The 19,086-nt window shown below is 50.2% G+C and overlaps 1 protein-coding gene across 1 annotated transcript in view; it reads left to right on the top strand.

The window, feature by feature from the left end:
* The window catches only part of DIAPH3 (diaphanous related formin 3), a 2,176,287-nt gene that overhangs the window by 1,581,204 nt on the left and 575,997 nt on the right, over positions 1-19,086 (top strand). The window contains exon 24 of the mRNA XM_078657410.1: positions 17,817-17,980. Coding sequence (XP_078513536.1) covers positions 17,817-17,980 — 164 coding nt within the window. The remainder of the gene's footprint in view (positions 1-17,816; positions 17,981-19,086) is intronic.

Raw genomic sequence — 19,086 nt, 5'->3', positions numbered from 1 at the left:
TGGGGAAGGAGGATGCAAGCGCGGTGTGGGGAGGGGGGTGCGGGGGGGGTGACCCTCTCTTCCTACCTGGGGGTGGCCGTGGGTCGCCGCCGCGAGGGTCTCGGGCTCCCGCTGGAGTCCGCTATGCTGTGCGTTGGAGACCCCCGGTGGATCCTTCCGGGCACCTCGCCGCCCCCGTCTCCGCCGACAGCTGCTCTCCGGATCAATGCGTGTGGGTAATCCGGCCGCGGCACACTCCTCTCCTGTTCCGCGTCTTGTCGCAATCACCTCCCGACAGCCGCGTTCCGCTCCCGGTGTCCGGTCGAGGCTAGCGCCGAGCCCGGGCCGCCATCTTGGTTCGCCTCCTCTACCTTCTACCGACCAGGAATTTACAAGAATGCAGGCTCTCCGCCCGTTCGCCGACTCTCGCAGCAGAGTCGAAGCTGCAGCGTCCCTTCCGGAGCTCACCACAGCAATTTTCGAGTTTGTGGCATGTAATTTACGGCGGATTTAGGTTTAGACGGCCGGGAGCTCTCAAGCCCTGCGTCTAGCTTGGCATGCTGCTAAGCCACGCCCCCCGCTGACCAATGTCACTTGCTTTCTGTATGTCTTTGACTGTACTTAAATGGCACTGCTTGTTTTCAATACTGTGGGGCTCCTACCATGACGACGGGGAAGATTCAAGCATGTGAATCTAGGAAAGATATCAATACTGTAGAACCACAGTGTACAGGTAAGTAATTTGTTTCTTACAGTGAAAAATGTAAGTGCCCAAACATTAATACGTTCCAAATTTGGTAATTACTGTCTTATGTAAGAGAAGAAACACAAACTAACCCTGTGGTGAAGTTTTCAAGCTAATCATAATAATGTAGTGACACCCTAAATGTGCAGTTAAATTCTGATGAACCTTTTGTTTATTCAGCAGCTTTTATCTGTACTTAGAGTTGTATGTGCTTTAAGGGTAGATGAAGGTAGCAACATTAATTTTACAATTACTGCATTTTAGTAAACATTTTAAGGAAACCGTTTGCTACTAACAAGGCTTGAACTTATAAAACATTTACTGAAGTTGTAATACGGGGAAGAGGTTGTTACCAAGAAAAATGATGTAATTGCTACATAACATTTTTTGTTCTTCTAGCCATACAGTAATTACACGTTAAGAGAAAATTACACTGCCTTAAACCTGCTTCTCGTTTTAAATATTATCCATTTAATAATTAATAGGCAGCGCGATTAATGCAGAATGAAATTGTCATATGCATCGATCTAATAAAACCCTAAGTTTAAAATTGGATAGATTAGTTGGGTAGCACTGGATATGCAATCCACGCGATCATTTATTTATGAATGCAAAATTAGCGTCCATACGTAGCAGAATGCTGCCCGGCTTACTTGACAGATTACTGCAGATGATTTCACGAGCTTCGATTAAAAAAAACAAAAACCCTCTCATCAAGTTGGAGGCCATTTTGTTTTTATGTTGAATCCATATCGCTCTTATGTATTTCTAAGCTGTTTGTTTTAGTAAAACACGAATTGTATTTATCTGTATGTCACTCTGTTAATGGATTACACACTGCATGCTAAAAGCCTTTTCAGTTTATTCTAGAAAAGGTTTCATTTTGAAATTAAAATGTATTGCATGTTGTCACACAAGTAGGTGCATTTCCTTCTGCTACTTTGGAATCAGTAAATTAAGTGAACTGCATTATGTATAGCAGTGCGAAAAAGAACGCCTACAATATTTTTGAAATGTTTTTAAAATCAAATTATATTTTTTGTCTAAAATCATTTTGGGAAGGTATTCTGTAATATGTTTGAATGTTATTGTGTAATAATGCACTTTTCAGTACATTTAAAGATGCCTGGGGAAGTTGGGTGACAAAAAGAAAAAGATGGAAGGAAATAATGAATTTCAACAGTAAGGCGGATAATATTGGGATGTAGTGCTCATGGGTTTTGCAGTGGGAGGAAACTCTTGATGACTGCCAATAAGTCCTCATCTTAAAGTGTGATACCGCCAGGAATCACATTAGCAGTCCTGGGAAGAGGAAACTTCGAGGGGCAAACAGGTTTGCAAGTGCAGCTTTTTTTCTTTTCTCTTTTTTCACGAAGAGTGCATTATTCAACCCCCTTTCTCCTCCATTTACCATCCACTGAGTGGTGACAGTTTCTGTTCTTTTCTAGTACTGGAGAAAGTACTTTTACTTATCGCTGCTTAATTTTAACTTTGAGGCCTCCGTGTGACCCCTCTTTTAGCTAAGTCGATGCGCTGTAAGAGAACTGAGTAAAGAAGTCAACAAAGATCACACAGGAGTGCCTAATTAATGGAAGAAACGTAGTGTCAAAAATTTGTGTTGTAAAGATAATAAAAGTATCCATCATTAAGAAGTACATTCAACCTCCTCACCACTTTTGCTGCCCATCCTTCTCACATCAACATTGACGAATGCATATATTGAAGGAAATTGAAACCACTTTCTGAAATATATTCCAATTGAAAGAAGCTGATCAGCGTTAAGTGTTACCCAGAACGTATCCACGTCTCTTTACTTTCTCTCAAGTCTGACCCTATTTTGTTTTTTAAGTAACCCCATAATACCCTCTCAAACAGACTCGACCAGGAAGGTAATGCACCGTTAGTTGGGCTACTAGAGATTTACCTTAAATCATTTTGTCCCAAATTCTAAGGTGCTCCATTGGGCATCAGCATACATAATACCTTCGTAGTGCTTTAAGTATGTCATTCTTGTGCAAAATGGAACCCAGTGCCGTGGGATACAGGCAGCTGTATCCAATTGAAAGACATCTACCTGTTAAAGGTCATCACGACAGGCTGTGCTGTTTTGAAAGCAAGCAGAGGAAGGCAGAACGCCGAAACGCGTCCTTGCGATTAAAACGTCTTTGAAGGGGCCACGTGTGTGCAGTGTTTTTCTTTGAGGAACAGGAGCGTATATTTTTTGTATGGAACCACCTCCATACTGAGCTGCACCCGTCACGAAGTGTGCATATATTGCCTTATGGTGGACTTTGGAGCGGAATATATATATATATATATATATATACATTTGTTTTTATATATTGTGTTCTCATGATTTATCTTCACACTGTGTGTGTTATCTTGAATATTTTGTACTATGTACATTGTATATGTATATATCTATTGTCATTGGTCTGTCCGGGTGCCTCGAAGGCACGGAAAAAAGGGCGGAACTGATGTCATCACGCCGACGTAGGCCTAATAAGGAGTCAGTGACGTCAGTCGGAGTCGCGCGTGATGCCGTGCCCCTATGACGTCGTCCACGCCGGCATGCTGCAAAAGAATTTTTACGAACGTTGCTGACGCAGGCGGATATTCACAAGGTGAGGAATCCACAGGCAGATACTGTATCCACCAGAAAAAGCGTTACCGAAGGTAAGTAACTTGTTCTTCTTACCTAAGAATTTCCCGAGGCATCTGACTGGATCCGGAAGTTATTTCAGGACCAGTACCCTGCACGGCAGTAGGTGGCGTCAGTACGCCCATCATGGCGTCTTACACGCCAGAAGTGACATAAGCGTCACCTCTATAGGTTCCACCTCTGCTCGCTGATGTCACTTCTTTTCTTTCCATGCCACTCAGCTCTGATCCGAGAGAAGAACTACGCCTCTATCAGTTTTTGACAGGATTTTTACAATGCTTTGTCATTCTTTTTTGAGATATCCTTCTGGTTTGTCAAGGATGTAATCGAAGAAGACAGGTTTTAAACCCTGCGTCGGCTGTCACCGCGCCATGTCGGTGAGGGACCTGCACCTCGTGTGTTTGTGGTGTTTGGAGCACAACCGCAACTCTGAGTGGTGCTCCAACTGCTGGGCCATGGCTTTGAAGGCTTTGAGGGAGCGGTACTGAAGCTGCTAGCAGCCCAGCATGGGACTCCACAAAAGTTGCGGTCCTGCTCGAGATGAAGGTCTCTGGACTGTTAAAGGAGTCCAAAGTCCTCTTTGTTCCACTCCAGATAGTCTAAGCAGCCTGGGTAAGGGGCACAAGAAGTTAGTGTGCCTCGACTTCTCCTCGTCTGTCAGCTGACGCGAGGAAGGTACATCGACGTTCGAGGCCGGTACATCGACGTTCGAGGCCGATACATCGACGTTCGAGGCCGACTCCACAGCTCCCCAATTTTCCGGGAGTCAGAGCAACCCCCACTCAAATTAAGGAATTTTATTAGGCCGTGCACCTGATTTTTTAGCAGCCTGACCTCTCTGGTGCGCCTTTGGGCCTTGTGGCATCAAAGGGGGGCCCCATCCAGTTCCTAACTTGTGGCTCTGGCCCCGGCTTCAATGAGCCCTCATGGATCCGGACTGGCGCCGCTCATGCCATTGCAACCTTCAGCTGCCCCAGCTACGATGCTCTCAATGCTGCCGGCTCCAGACCCATTTTAATCCACAACGAGCTGCAGCTGATTTGACCAACACAGATTCTGGCACAGTCAGAACCCCTGCGTTGTAGGTCGGCGCCTGAACCCTATTCTGCAGGGTTAGCCCTTGGGGAGGAAAGAGCTGGGCTACTGAACCCTTTAAAAAAACAGTATGAACTTTATAGGGAGTGGATGAAGCCAGTAAACTGGACAAGTCTCCATATACTAGCAGGCTCTCCCCCGTGTCCCGTCCCCCACCATGGCTCGGAGGAGGGAGCTACATATGCAATTGGGGTGCAGATGGCAGATGAGGTCTTCGACCTACAGTTTCCCTCCGTGACAGTCAAGACTAACATCTTGACAGAGGTATTGCAACCCGGAGTCTCCTCTTCTGAACCCCTACTCCTGTTCAACGAAGCTCTCACCTACGTCCTTCTTGGGGCCTAGTCCATTACAGTGGCTCCTTTGAATAAAATGATTGCCCACTCCGGAGGACCTAAATTTCCTCACACAACATCCTACCCAGGTGAGCTTGGTGGTCCAAGTCTACACCTCCCATAGCAGTCCCCCAGACAGGGAATCCAAGAGGCTGTCCAGCTTAGGAAAGAATTCTTTTTTTTCTGCCAGCCTCGCATTGTGGTCAGTGACCACTGGGGCGGCTCCTCCACGTGGGCGGAGAAGCGTCACCCCACTGCTTTCTCACAGTGCAAGAAGCAGAAACATAAAATGGCATTATGAATACCATTTTATGTTTCTGCTTCTCGCACTGCGAGAAAGCAGAAGGGTTTGGTTGGGGGTGGCGGGTGGGCGGTCTTGCACCAGGCAGGGGAGGAGTGGCTTGCCCACTGTTGTGGGCGCTGACTGTTTGGTCGGACCCAGGGCCAACCAAACCAGTCATGCACACTTTCCGTTTTCTCCATGTAGGCTGCATACCGCCTGCATGGAGAAAACGGCTGCCCCATAGACACCTGTGCGGTCGGTGTACCAGCCAATCACAATGCTGCCATTGCAGTGTTGTGATTGGCTTAGGAGAGGGAAGCAGGCGGCCCACGAAGGTAAGTTACATTTTTAAAAACATTTGTGTAAAATTAACCCCCCCCCCCGCACGACTCCCTCCCTGCGCGACCCCCCACCCGCGAATAATGCTGGCCGCGACTGGTGAACACTGCATGCTTTTTGGGCTGTTATTTTCACACGTTGTTGGAAACGGTTGTGCAAGTGCTGCCACAGCTCCCGGAGGCCATTCTCTCCCAAGCAGTTAGACAGGGGAGACGCAGCAAAGTTCACTATGCGCTGTGGCTTGGACACGACTGACTCGCTGGGCAAAGTGGTTTCATCTGTGGTGGCCCTCAAATGCCACGCCTGGGTGGGAACATCTGGCTTTTCAGGGGATGTCCATGCTTCCCTCATGGACAGGCACCAGTCTCTACGGAGACCATGCATATTCAGCACTGGAGCGCTTTAAGGACTTGCAAGCTACAACCAGGTCTTTGGGCCTCTCGGCTGCCCGACATCATCCCCAGTCTCCCATTCACTCCATTTGTACACACATACTGAGTTTTTATCTATGCCAACCATATCCCAGCCACCATGTTCCACAAGCTACCAAACCTCTACATGGATTAGGGCACGGTTTGTGCCAGCATTTTGCCTTGGCGGTCATATAGCTAGTGGTCTGATCCAGCTACCACCCCACCCCTGCTGCTGCAGACTTCAAACCTTCCTAATCCCGCCCTTTTAGATCATGGGCATCCAGTTGGCTGCAGGATATGCCTTCACCTCCACCACTGGCAGTCCTTAACATCGGACAGGTTGGTTCTGCAGATTGTGCAAAGGGGCTACTCCATGTCCTTCAAAAATAACCCCCTTCATGCCTACATCTAAAGACTGACACATGGAGGATTATCTGTCCCTGCTCTAGGGGGAAGTCATGGCTGTCTTGGCCAAGGGAGCCATAGAGAAGAGGGTTCCAGTGGCTCTGGTTGGCATTGCCACTACTTTCTGGTCCCTAAAAAAGGACAAGGGCCTTAATTCTATCCTAGATCTTCAAGCCCTCATCTACTTTATCAAAAAGGAGAAATTCAAGATGCTTACATTGGCTCAGGTCCTGTCTGCCCTGAACTCAGGAGACTGGATGGTAGCGTTGGACTTGTAGGATGCCTATTTTCACATTATTGTCCTGCTTGCCCCATGGCGTTATTTGGGGTTTACAGTTGGTCACAAGCATTTTCAGTTCACCGTGCTCACTTTTGGCCCTCCCACCACTCCTTCGGTGTTCACCAAGGTGGTGGTGGTGGTCGATGCTCATCTGCGCAGAACAGGGATGCCAGTCTTTCCCTATCTCGATGACTAGCTGCTGAAGTTGGCCTTGCCCCAGACTGTTGTTTCTTAACTCCAGGCAACAGCAGGCATCCTGCATTCACTGGGGTTCACTATCAACATGCTGAAGTCACACCTGACTCCCTCTTAGACACTCCCTTTCATCTGGGCTGTTCGGGACAATGTGCAGGTTTAGGCTTATCCTCCAGAGCGACAAATCAAGGATATTCAGGCTATGATACTGATGTTTTAGTCTCTATCCTTAATTTCGGTGAGACTGACTCTGAGGCTGCTGGGCCACATGGCCACCTGCATCCTGCTAGCGACACGTGCGAGATGGAATATGAGGGTCTGCAGTGGGACCTGACGTTCCGGTGGGAGCAGCATCAATGGAATCTCAACGACATCTTCCAGATCTCAGAGGGAACTGCAAAGAACCTGCAGTGGTGGCTAACGAACCACGATTGGGTCACAAGCAGACCCCTCTCCCTTCCCCAACCAGATAGCACAGTAGTGACCGCTGTAGGATGGGCTGACCACCTGGTAGAGGTGAAGATCAGAGGACTCTGGTCTCCGGTGGAATCCAGACCCCACATCAACATGCTGGAGCTCTGTGCGATCTAATTGGCATTGAAAGCCAGGTGTTCATGGACAGCTCCCCCGCAATGTGGTACTACAGCAAACAGGGTGCGGTGGGGTCATGGATCCTCTGTGAAGAAGCTCTGCGTCTATGGACATGGCTGGAACTGCAGGGCGTATCCCTGATGGTTTAACTCCTGGCAGGTTCCCTGCACACCATGGTGGACAAACTCAGCCATGGATGCCTATCGGATCTCGAATGGCATCTCCACCTGGAGATGGCGCATGGTTTCTTTCAGCAGTGGGAAGAGCTTTGGTTAAATTTGTTCGCATGATGATACAAAACCTGGCAGGTTCCCTCAATGCCAAAGCGGGTGAACTTGGCCATTGATTCTTAACTGATCACGAATGGCATATCCCCCCGGAGATGACACAAGATCTCTTTCAAAAGTGGGGAGAGCCTCGGTGTAGGAGACTGGCTTTAGTATATGATGCTCACTTAAGTAAAGTGTAGCACCCTGCACTAATCCAGACAACCCTTATTGTGATTTTAGTGGTCTTAGACAGCCTTAGAAAGCTCTCTAAGATGACAGTTCCAGCTCAAGGTTCGGTAGTTGCCCAGCCTTGCGCGTGGTCTGATCACCATTTGGTGAGGGGCGCAATTCTGCTGGATGAACAAAAAAGGAAGTCCAGGGTGGGGTGGAAGGCGGTTAGAAAGTGGAGAAATATTGATGGAGATAAAATGGTGGACTATCTCCGGTCTTATCCACTATCTGACAACCGGAAAGAGAATCCAGACGTCCTTTGCAAGGAACTATTGGATAAACTTAGTAAGGCCACGGATTGTGTGGCACCAATCCGTAGGATGAACTTCGTGGACAGAGGTTCCGGGGCCCCATGGTATAATGAATCACTTAGGGAGAAGAAACGGGAGCTGCGGAAACTGGAAAGAGCTTGGCGGAAGGATTACAATTCCAACTCCCGGAGTCGGTATACACAGGCACTTACCAGCTACAAGAAGGCGATTCTAGCTAGGAAAGCCGAGTTTTTCGAGGAGAGGATTGTAACGGCCACGAACCCCCAGAAAAAAATCTTCAGAGTCCTCACTGAACTCAGAAAAAACAAGGAGCAGACTACGGAGTTCATGCAGGAGGACTGTCAAAAATTTCAAGACTTCTTTACTAACAAGATTAAGGATCTTATCTCTGAAATTGTTGTGACCCCCAGAATTGACTGCCCGTCACAGGCTATGCCTGCTAGGACGCCAGTGACTAACCCATTAACGGCCCTACCCTTGATTACGAAGGAGAGGCTGACATCGCTTATGGGGAGGGTCAAATCGGGCTCTCAGGCAGATCCGTGCCCACCAGAAGTGTTCAAATTGGCACTACCTGGTATAGAAGAGGACGTGTTGAGCCTTTTGAATTTATCCCTACAGACAGGACAAGTCCCGTCCTCCTTTAAGGAGGCTCGGTTGATCCCCCTGTTAAAAAAAACGGGGGCGGACGTGAAATGTCTGAAGAATTTCAGGCCAATTTCTCAGCTACCGTTCCTAGCGAAGGTGGTGGAGCAACATGTACTCACCATTTTGTCAGAGCACTTGGAAAGAAACGCCCTGCTTGAGCCGAATCAGGCTGGGTTCCGTGCGAATCACAGCACGGAGCTCGTTATGTTGTCTATTTTGGACGAATTGCGGAACAGAGCAGATAAGAAAACTCCAGGTGCCCTGGTGCTGTTGGACCTCTCCGCGGCATTTGGCACCGTTTGTCACATACAACTATTGTCGCGGTTGAGGGACTTCGGTATTCAGGGCACAGCACATGTCTGGCTCTCCTCTTTCCTTCAAGGGAGGACACAGAGAGTGCAGCTTGGTGACCTGCTTTCCACCACAACATCGATCACCTGTGGAGTGCCGCAAGGGTCTGCTCTGTCACCCCTTTTATTTAATATCTATCTACAGCCTTTGATTCGGCTGCTAAATCAAATGGACTGCCAGGTGTACAATTACGCGGATGACACCCAGATCATCATCCAACTGGACGATGGTCGGGATGCTTTCACAAGATTGCAAAACATCTTGAAGCACACAGCCAATTGGATGTCCTTGAACTCTTTAAAGATCAACCCTGATAAGACCGAGGTGTTGCCAATCACCATCGCTGGCAACCCATGGAACGATCAATTTTGGCCAAGGGAACTAGGGTCACCCCCGGAACCGGTGGCCGTTGTTAAGAGCCTGGGCATTCATGTGGATGGGAAGCTGTCCATGCAGAAACAAGTTGTGGCTGTGGTGGGTACTTGTGTCGGCCTTCTTCGACAACTGAGGAAAGTTTCCTCGTTGTTGTCCTTTTCCACTTTGAGGCATGCGGTCTCTGCCACAATTTTAGCCAGGCTAGACTACGGCAACTCGCTGTACATAGGGCTGCCGCAAAAACTTTTGAATAAGATGCAAGTTGTCATGAATGACGCGGCAAGACTTATTTTTAAAAAACCGAGGAACACGCATGCATCCCCCCTCATGCAAGAACTGCACTGGCTGCCAGTCAAGCAGAGGGTGATGTTTAAAGGGTTGTGCATTGTGCACAAAGCCCTTTATGGTAGGGCGCCGAGCTATTTGAAATCTCGTCTGACTCCTTACAGGCCAGGGAGGGTGTTACGATCTGCAGAAGCTACCCTCCTCACTCAACCACGCTGCAGACTGGCTATTGTTGGTGGTCGCGCTGTTTCCTCTACTCTTCCTGCTTCTTGGAATAAACTGCCAATGGAACTGCGGAAGGAAACCAATCTGATGTCCTTCCGAAAGAAATTAAAAACAGTGCTTTTTCAGCAAGCGTGGGGTTGTCTGTAATTTATGACCAGCTGCTCTTCTGTACTCGTATGTGTGGATCCTGACAAAGCGCTTAGAGACCCCCGGGTTATAACGCGCTATATAAATCAAATAAATAAATAAATAAAATAATTGAAGCCAGTGGGTAAGTCATGTTGCAATTTTAAAGGACAATTCCTAGTGGACCCTGAAGAAACCCCGTGGAAGACCGAAGGTTGGAGAGTCACCACACCCGTGGATACCCTAGAAACCAGGACACCTACACCAGGGAAGCAAGGTGCATAGGTGCGAAGTGACGTTGGAAACCGCGGTCAAACCCTGTGGAGGATTTCAGGAAGATGCCGCTGACGAAGAAAGGGAAAGTGTCCGGTAGAACCCAAAGGTGGATTCAAGATGAGAAGTACCTACAAGCAGAGGGGTTAGAGTCTATGCCACTCAGAAGTGACCAGGAGGCATGGAAGAAGAATGCCCACTGATGTCTGGAGATGCAGAAGAGTTGGCGTTGACCTTAGAGCTGCAGCTGTGTGGATCAAGTGACGCTGAGGAAGACCAGGAGCCGTTTACAAGCTGCCCACACCTGATGTGGAGAGCTGAGGGATCGATGTCCGTAGTGAGCGCCAACAAGCCTTGGCAACCGCAAACAATGTGGTAGGCATAAATGGTGCAGTTTTCGGACCAGCAAGGTCCAAGTGACTCACCTTGAGCAAGGGAGTCGGAGTAGGCCCGATCAATCAAGGCAGCCCACTGGAGTCAAGAAGGACACTCAGGCCCAAGGCACAGGAGTCGCAAGGGGACCTCGAGCAGCTCACCAAAGATGCAGGCCCATAGTGCAAAGGATGCAATGAGAACGACTATCTTGGCTGCAGGAGATGTTCGAGGCTGGAGCTTCTTGGAACCTGAAGATCTCTGTTGAAGAGAGCCAACAAGCCTTGTCAACGGCAAGTGGACGTGGTGCAGAGGGGTTAGGTCTCGACGAGGGATACTGGCCTCAAACTCAGTGAGGAGACAGGGCAAGCCTCGGGGAACTTGCAGAAGCACCGCCTGTGTTGCTGAGCCTTTCGGAGTCCGTGAGAGCCAAGGATTAGCAGACGGGTCATCTGTGGTGCAGTGCCAGCAGATGCAGGGAAGCGACTCCTTCACTTCAAAGGAGAGTCCTTTAGGTGTCTGGGATGTCCACAGGCCTTGGGAGAATCCTGTATGGAGCATGGTCATGGACTTTGCAGCAGCCTTGCAGGACGATGAAACCAGGAGCAGCAGGGGTCTTCCCAGTTGCAGTCTTGGTGTCCAAAGTGAAGTCCAACAAAGTCCAGAATGCCCAGATGGTCGAAGATGAAGTGGTTTCGGATCTGAATCATGTCCCACGATGAATCTAGGAACCCACCCCAGGTAAGCCCTTAAGTACACGACGGAAAGGGTTGGGACGATTCAGGAGTCCCTCCCAGAGGAGGGGCTGGACAGTGAGAAGGATACTCCCATGTCCTTTGTCCAGTTTTTCCCCAGAGCAGGAGCCAAGGGCTCTCTGAACTGGTTTGAAATAGAGTAAGCAAGGAGGCGCCCTTCAAGCAATGTCACTGGCGCTGACTAGCGCCTCCACTCTGAACCAATACACTAAACCTTTCTGGGACGTGGACACACCTCCCTGTAACAGGATATCTATTGTTCTGCCTTCCCCTTGGCTCAGCAGCAGGAGGGCAGAAACATTTCTCTGGTCGGAAGCAGCCTTAGCTTGCTGTCCTGTTCTGCAAGACTGATACCAGGAGCACTGAGGCCCTCCCAGAGAAGTTTTACAGTGCATGGAATCAAAACTCCCACACTGTTTACGGTATGGGGTTATGATTCCAACGTGTTTGAACCCAACCATGACAGGGTTTGTTACAGCCAGTTCAGAGATGGTCATCGCGTAATGACGCATGGCCACTCTATATTTCTAAATGGCTGATGCACTTACAAACTGGGATAATGGACTCTTGACGGTTGTAGGGGTACTCAACTCATGCAGGAACACCCTCACACTTATAGCACCCTGCCTTCAGGAGTGAAAGGCCTGCCTGAGGGGTGACTTATAGGCTTTAAGTGCAGTGACTTCAGTTATAAGAAAACTTCTGTCGTAAGTGGTGCTGGCACCAGCTTACACAGGCTGCAATGGTATCTGTTTGTAACAATTTGAGTGGTCTCTCATTGATGGCATAATACATGCATCAGCCCATGGTAGACCCCTGGTGTACCTAGGCCCTGGGCACCTTGGTACCGTATACTAGGGACTTAGAAGGGTACACCAGTAGCCAATCTGGAGAGTACCTAAGTACTCACCATGTGCAATTTAGGGGAGGAAGTACTGAGGCTGGGGTCCTGGTTAGCAGGATCCTAGTCAGAAATGGCATAACACTAGGCAAAAAGTGGGGGGTAACCATAATAGCAGATCCTACTTTCCTACACTTGGTTAGATATGTTCGCCTCTGCAGAGAACGCACAATGTCACCAGTTTCACACACTTGAGTTTCCAAAGCGGCTTTCGCTCTGAGATGCTTTTCGTCTTGAGTGGAGCTCAGGCCTCATTTATACCTTTGTGCCCATACCACTCTTGCCCAGAGTTCTCAATCAATCAATCAATCAAGGACATTTATAGAGCGCACTACCTACCCGGAGGGTCTCAAGGCGCTTGGGGGGGGGGGGGGGGTGCTGCTACTGCTCGAACAGCCAGGTCTTGAGCTTCTTCCTGAAGGAGAGGTGGTCTTGGGTCAGGCGCAGGTCGGTCGGGAGAGAGTTCCAGGTCTTGGTGGCCAGGTGGGAGAAGGACCTTCCTCCTGTTGTCGTTCTTCGGATGCGGGGGACGGCGGCGAGGGCGTGACTGGCTGATCGGAGGTGGCGTTTGGGAGCGTAGAAGTTGATGCGGTTGTTGAGGTAGCTCGGGCCTTGGTCGTGTAGGGCTTTGTGTGCGTGGGTGAGGAGACGGAAGGTGATTCTCTTGTTGACGGGGAGCCAGTGCAGGTCTCTCAGATGTCCGGAGATGTGGCTGCGTCGGGGGATGTCGAGGATGAGTCTGGCTGAGGCGTTCTGGATCCGCTGGAGTCTCTTCTGGAGCTTGGCGGTGGTTCCGGCGTAGAGGGCGTTGCCGTAGTCCAGTCGGCTGGTGACGAGGGCCTGGGTGACCGTCTTCCTGGTCTCGATGGGGATCCACCGGAAGATCTTCTGTAGCATGCGCAGGATGTTGAAGCATGACGAGGAGACGGCGTTGACTTGTCTGGTCATGGAGAGGGAGGAGTCCAGGATGAAGCCCAGGTTGCGTGCGTGGTCTGTCGGTGTGGGTGCGGTGCCCAGGGCGGGGGGCCACCAGGAGTCGTCCCAGGCGGAGGGCGAGGAGCCCAGGATGAGGACTTCCGTCTTGTCTGAGTTCAGTTTCAGGCGGCTGGTCGTCATCCACTTGGCTACATCTTTCATCCCTTCGTGAAGGTTGGCTCTGGCAGCGGCGGGGTCGTTGGTCAGGGAGAGGATCAGCTGGGTGTCATCGGCGTAGGAGATGATGTTCAGGTTGTGTTGGCGTGCGATGGGCGCGAGGGGGCTCATGTAGACGTTGAAGAGGGTGGGGCTCAGCGAGGATCCTTGAGGGACGCCGCAGATGACTTCGGTGGCCTCTGACTTGTACGGTGGTAGACGGACTCTGTGTTCTTCCGTCGAGGAAGGAGACGATCCATTCCAGTGCCTTCTCCTGAATTCCGACGTTGCTGAGGCGCTGCACTACGGTGCGGTGGCAGACAGTGTCGAATGCTGCGGAGAGGTCTAGGAGGATGAGGGCCGCTGTTTCTCCGTTGTCCATCAGGGCTCGGATGTCATCGGTGGCAGCGATGAGGGCGGTCTCGGTGCTGTGGTTGGCTCGGAAGCCAGACTGTGAGGGGTCGAGGGATCCATTCGTCTCGAGGAAGGCGGCCAGCTGTTTGTTGACGGTCTTCTCGATGACTTTGGCTGGAAACGGGAGGAGCGAGATGGGGCGGTAATTCTTGAGTTCGGTGGGGTCCGCTGTTGGTTTCTTTAGTAGAGCGCTGAGTTCGGCGTGCTTCCAGCTCTCCGGGAAGGTGGCGGTGTCGAAGGAGGTGTTGATGATGTCCCGCAGGTGGGGTGCGATGACAGCGTCGGCCTTGTTGAAGACGTGGTGAGGGCAGGGGTCGGTTGGAGATCCGGAGTGGATGGAGTTCATCATGCGGATGGTGTCATCGGGCTGATCGGAGTCCAGGCGCGGAGGGTGGTGGTGGGCGGCGTTGCTGCGGTCGTTGTGTGCGATGGTTGAATGCTGAAGCTGTTGTGTATGTCCGCGATCTTGTTGTGGAAGTAGGAGGCGAGGGAGTTGCAGAGGTCTTGCGATGGGGTGATGTCGTTGTTTCCGGCGTTGGGGTTGGAGAGCTCTTTCACGATGTTGAAGAGTTCCTTGCAGTTGTGTGCGTTGTTGTCCAGCCGGTCCTTGAATGCAGTTTTCTTGGTGGCGCGGATCAGTTGGTGGTGCTTCCGGGTGGCAAGCTTGAGGGTGGTCATGTTGTCCGGTGTTGGTTCCCTTCTCCAGACTTTCTCGAGGGCTCGGCAGTTCTTCTTGGAGCTCTTGAGTTCGTCGGTGAACCATGGGGCTTTCTTGCTGCCGGGTCTGCTGGGCGGGGTCCTCAGAGGGGCGAGTTCGTCCGCGCAGTTGCTGATCCACTTCGTGAGGTTGTCGGCGGCCTGGCTGGGGTTCGCTGAGCTGGCGGGAGGGTGCTGACTCAGGGAAGCGGCGAGCTGGTCGGCTGTGATCTTGTTCCAGCTTCTTCGGGCAACCTGTTGCTGGTGGTGGTGGATCGTCGTTCTTCTGAAGGTGAAGTGGACGCAGCTGTGGTCCGTCCAGTGGAGTCCTGTGGCGTGGCTGAAGGCGATGTCTTTGCTGGATGAGAAGACGGCGTCGAGTGTGTGTCCGGCGAGGTGGGTGGGGGTGGTCACCAGCTGCTTGAGTCCCAGGTTAGCGAGGTTTTCCAGCAGGGTGGTGGTGTTGCGGTCGTCGTTGTTCTCCAGGTGGAAGTTGAGGTCCCCGAGGAGGATGTAGTCGGCTGAGGGGAGGGCGAGCGGGCTGATGAAGTCGGCGATGTCCTCGCTGAATTGTGTGCGTGGTCCCGGGGGTCTGTAGATGAGGGTGCCTCTGAGGGTGGTCTTGGGGTTGACGTGGATCTGGAAGTGCAGGTGTTCGGCGGGGGGGATGGTGTCGTCGGTGTTGGTCGTGATGCGGATGGTGTTCCTGTGAATGATGGCGATGCCTCCTCCTGTCTGGTTGACGCGGTCTCTCCGGATGATCTTGTAGCCGTCCGGGATGGCGATGGCGATTTCGGGCGCTGAGGAGGCGTTCATCCAGGTTTCCGTGAGGAAGGCGACGTCTGGGTCTGTGGTGTCGAGCAGGTTCCAGAGCTCAACGGCGTGTCTGTGGACGGAGCGGGTGTTGATCAGGATGCACTTCAGGTGGTTGCTGCTGGTGTTCTGCTTGGTGGACGCTGGTGCAGTGCAGGTCCGGATGCAGGAGAACTTGCAGGACTGGCAGATGAAGGGTCCGTGGGTGCGTCTCGGGGTGGCTCGGTAGCATCCAGGGGTTCGGCCGGCGTTGAGGGTGGCGGCGTCGTACGTCTGGCGGGTGGGCTGGGGTCTGCGGGGGCCAGGGGTCCTGGCGCTGGGCGCGGTCCAGGCGCGGACGGGCGTAGACGGGCTTACCTTTGGCGCACCTTCGGCGCTCAATCTGTGCTCCCGCTGCGCGCGTCCGCTGCGCGGTCGCTCTGGGGACGTCATAAGAAGGGAGCCGGTCGGGAGGGTCTGCGGGGAGGCGGGAGCGCGAGCCAATCGGCTGTCGGGGGGGGGCGGGGCCACGGGCTGGGGCGGCGGGAAAAGCTGGAGCCGGCTTGGCGGCCCTCGAGAGGCTGGGGCGGCGGGAAAAGCTGGTGTGGGCTCGGCGGCCCTCGGGAGGCTGGGGCTGCGGCAGCGGCAGCAGGCACAGGAGCGTGGGGGTGACCAGGAGATCAGGAACGACCGGGCTCAAGTCATGCTTGTGCTACTTCTTTATTTTGATCCTTGCTCAGCAGGGCTCTGCCCTGGGCACTATGAGAGGGTATCTTTCTGCATTGTCTGCCTTCTTGCCGCTGGCTGATCAACCCTTCTTATTTAAACCACCGATGTTAAATAGATTTCTCAAAGGTCTTGTACACATGTTCCCATCTTACCTTTTCATTATGCCTCACTGGGACCTTAGTTTGGTTCTCACATTTCTTATGACTGCTCCTTTCAAACCTTTGCACAATTGTCCCCACAGGCTGCTCACTATCTAAAAAGCCTTTCTTGTAGCCATTTTATCGGCTAGGAGGATGAGTGAGCTGCAGGCTTTTTCATCCAAGCCTCCTTTCCTATCAGTTTTTCCTGACAAACTGGTGCTTTGTACTATGGCATTTTTACTGACGAAAGTGGTAACATCATATCTTGAAGGCCAGTCTGTCACCTTCCCACCTTCAATGCTCCTCCACATTCCTCTAAAAAAGAGTAGCAATTTCACCGTCTGGACCCAAAAAAGAGCTTTGCTGTTCTTTCTTCACCACAAAAAAAGTTCCTGGTGGATGACTGGTGGGGTATGTTGGTACATACAAAGGTCAAGTGGTGCAGAAACGGACCATCTCGCTATGGGTAGTTCATTACATCAAGATCTGCTATGCACTGGCAAGAAGCAGCCTCCTGAAGGGTTAAGAGCTCATTCCACCAGAGCTAAGGCTGCGACCACTGCGTTAGCCTGTGGAGTTCCAGTACTGGACATCTGTCATGCAGCAACATGGGCATACCTGCACACATTTATAATTATTACTGTCTGGACAGTCGGTTCCGCAGGGAGGGGCATTTCGCATGTTCGGTCCTGCAGGACTTCTTAGTCTAAATTTGTACTCTGATCTGCCTCTGGGGGTGGTATTGCTTGGGCATCTGTTCAAGGGTAAGGAATCTGTGGCTAGATGTCAAGTTACTTACCTTTGGGAGCACCTAATCTGGTAGAGACAATATCTAGCCACAGATTCCTTAGTGACCCGCCCATCCTCCCCGCTCTGCGAACAGATTTCAGGGGTCAGAGCTAATCCGTTTCAGGGCCCTAGTTTGGTCACACCAGTGTCCGTGGAATTCATGGCTCCACGCTTCTGGCGTTGAAAGTCTTGAAAAGTAATTGACGTCCGTGCACCAAGGTGGCACCAATAGCGGTGATGTGAATGTGAATGTCCCTCCCAGTGCCGACAATGCCACGTAGAGCCAACTGACGCCACCTACCTGTGCGCAGGGGTACTGCTCACGAAAAATCTTCCAGATCCAGTATGACACATGGGGTTATTCAAAGGTAAGAAATCTGCGGCTAGATATTGTTTCTACCAGAGAAGGCGTTACCGAAAATAAGTAACGTGTTCTTTCCTTATGTCACTCTTCTTCTCTTCAACCCCCCTTCCCCCCCACCCACCCCTCCTATTTTGGGGTGATGGCGTTACCAATCGAATATTGTTAATCAAGAAAATGTAATATAAATGTTCCGTATGTGGTTTGTACAGTGTGATCTGGCGCTGTAGATTGTACCGAATTGTTACGTTGCCTTGACATAGTTTATCTGCACAAAATATTTTGACACATTATTTGAAAAAGATTTAACCCTAAAAAAGAAATGTTTGAAACCGTTTGAAACTTAACTTTAGCTTACAGCTTTGCTGTCTGCGTTAGAGAAAATTTCAAGAAACTCTCCAGAATGCACGTCAACATGGAAAAGTTGTATCTGGCGCTCATGGAATATTTTGTGATAGATCCAAAGAAAGTGTCTGTGGAGGAGTTTTTCACTGACTTGAATAACTTCAGGACTATGTTCATGGTAGGTCTGTGTTGTCATGTTACAATAAAAAGATTTCTCTTGATTCGTATATTTCTCCATTTCAACGCACTCTTTAACTGAATATTTTCCTGCTGGAAACCTTCAAACCCGCTGTTTTCATTACAATGCTTTCCTGCCTTTTCTTAGAATTGACTGTCGGAAAACTTCTCTTTAATTGCATATGTTGATTTTTCTGCCGCTAAAAGCAGGATTTTATTTGACGTTGCTATGAATACAACTAAACAATCCGAGAATGGACGCCACACGTCAGAATGAGATGAGAGTTTAAATTATTTTCTTCATTCAATAAAGGACTCCTGTTGTCTAATTACAGAAGAAAATCTTTTTTTCTTTATAAGATTTAAATGTAGCACTTTATGTGCAATTTTACTTCACTTTTACTTTGCAACGAATAATGGTATGTTTTATGAGCAGGCTTTAGAAGAAAGCCATTGATTTAGGCAACAAAGTATCCTGGACAATGTAGACTAAACTGTATTTTGTATGGAATCTTACTTTCCCATTAGAAACACTTAATATAGCAATCATTTAGAGTTGATGTGATGTCACTGTAAATACTCGGGTGCATTTTCGGGTTTTGCCCTTTGCTTGATCAAGGAAGTGCTGAATTTTTAATTGCATCTTTCCACAGGTTTCTCACCTAATGAATACTCCTTAATGGTTTAAGGGTGGTACAGAAAATTCTTTGCACAGCAATAACGCCCAAGCACCACCAGTTGCCTCAAGGCTGGTGCCATGACTGTGCCTCCGAACATGACATCATCTGGATTATTAGGTACCTACTGGTACACAAGTCAGTTCTGTTTTTCCATGCTTCATGGATGCAGTCTGGAGTGCGCGCTCTCTGTTTCTCTTAATTCCTAAGCGGTTAATAGTGACTAGATCAAATGTCTGGTAAGTGGTTGCAGGAAGGTAGGATGCTTCTAGCATGGTTACCTCCACTTTTTGCCTGGTGTCAGTGTGCTTTTGACTAGTCTGGCTGGGATCCTGCTAATCAGGACCACAGTCACTGTGCTTCCTCCCTAAATTGATTATGGTAAGTACTTCTCGACCTCCACAATTGGCTACTGGTGTACCCTTTTAAG

The sequence above is a fragment of the Lissotriton helveticus genome, chromosome 8, assembly GCF_964261635.1.
Source record: "Lissotriton helveticus chromosome 8, aLisHel1.1, whole genome shotgun sequence".
Classification (NCBI taxonomy): Eukaryota; Metazoa; Chordata; class Amphibia; order Caudata; family Salamandridae; genus Lissotriton; species Lissotriton helveticus.
The sequence above is the reverse complement of the archived record's forward strand: the minus strand, read 5'-3'. Positions and strand labels throughout refer to the sequence as shown.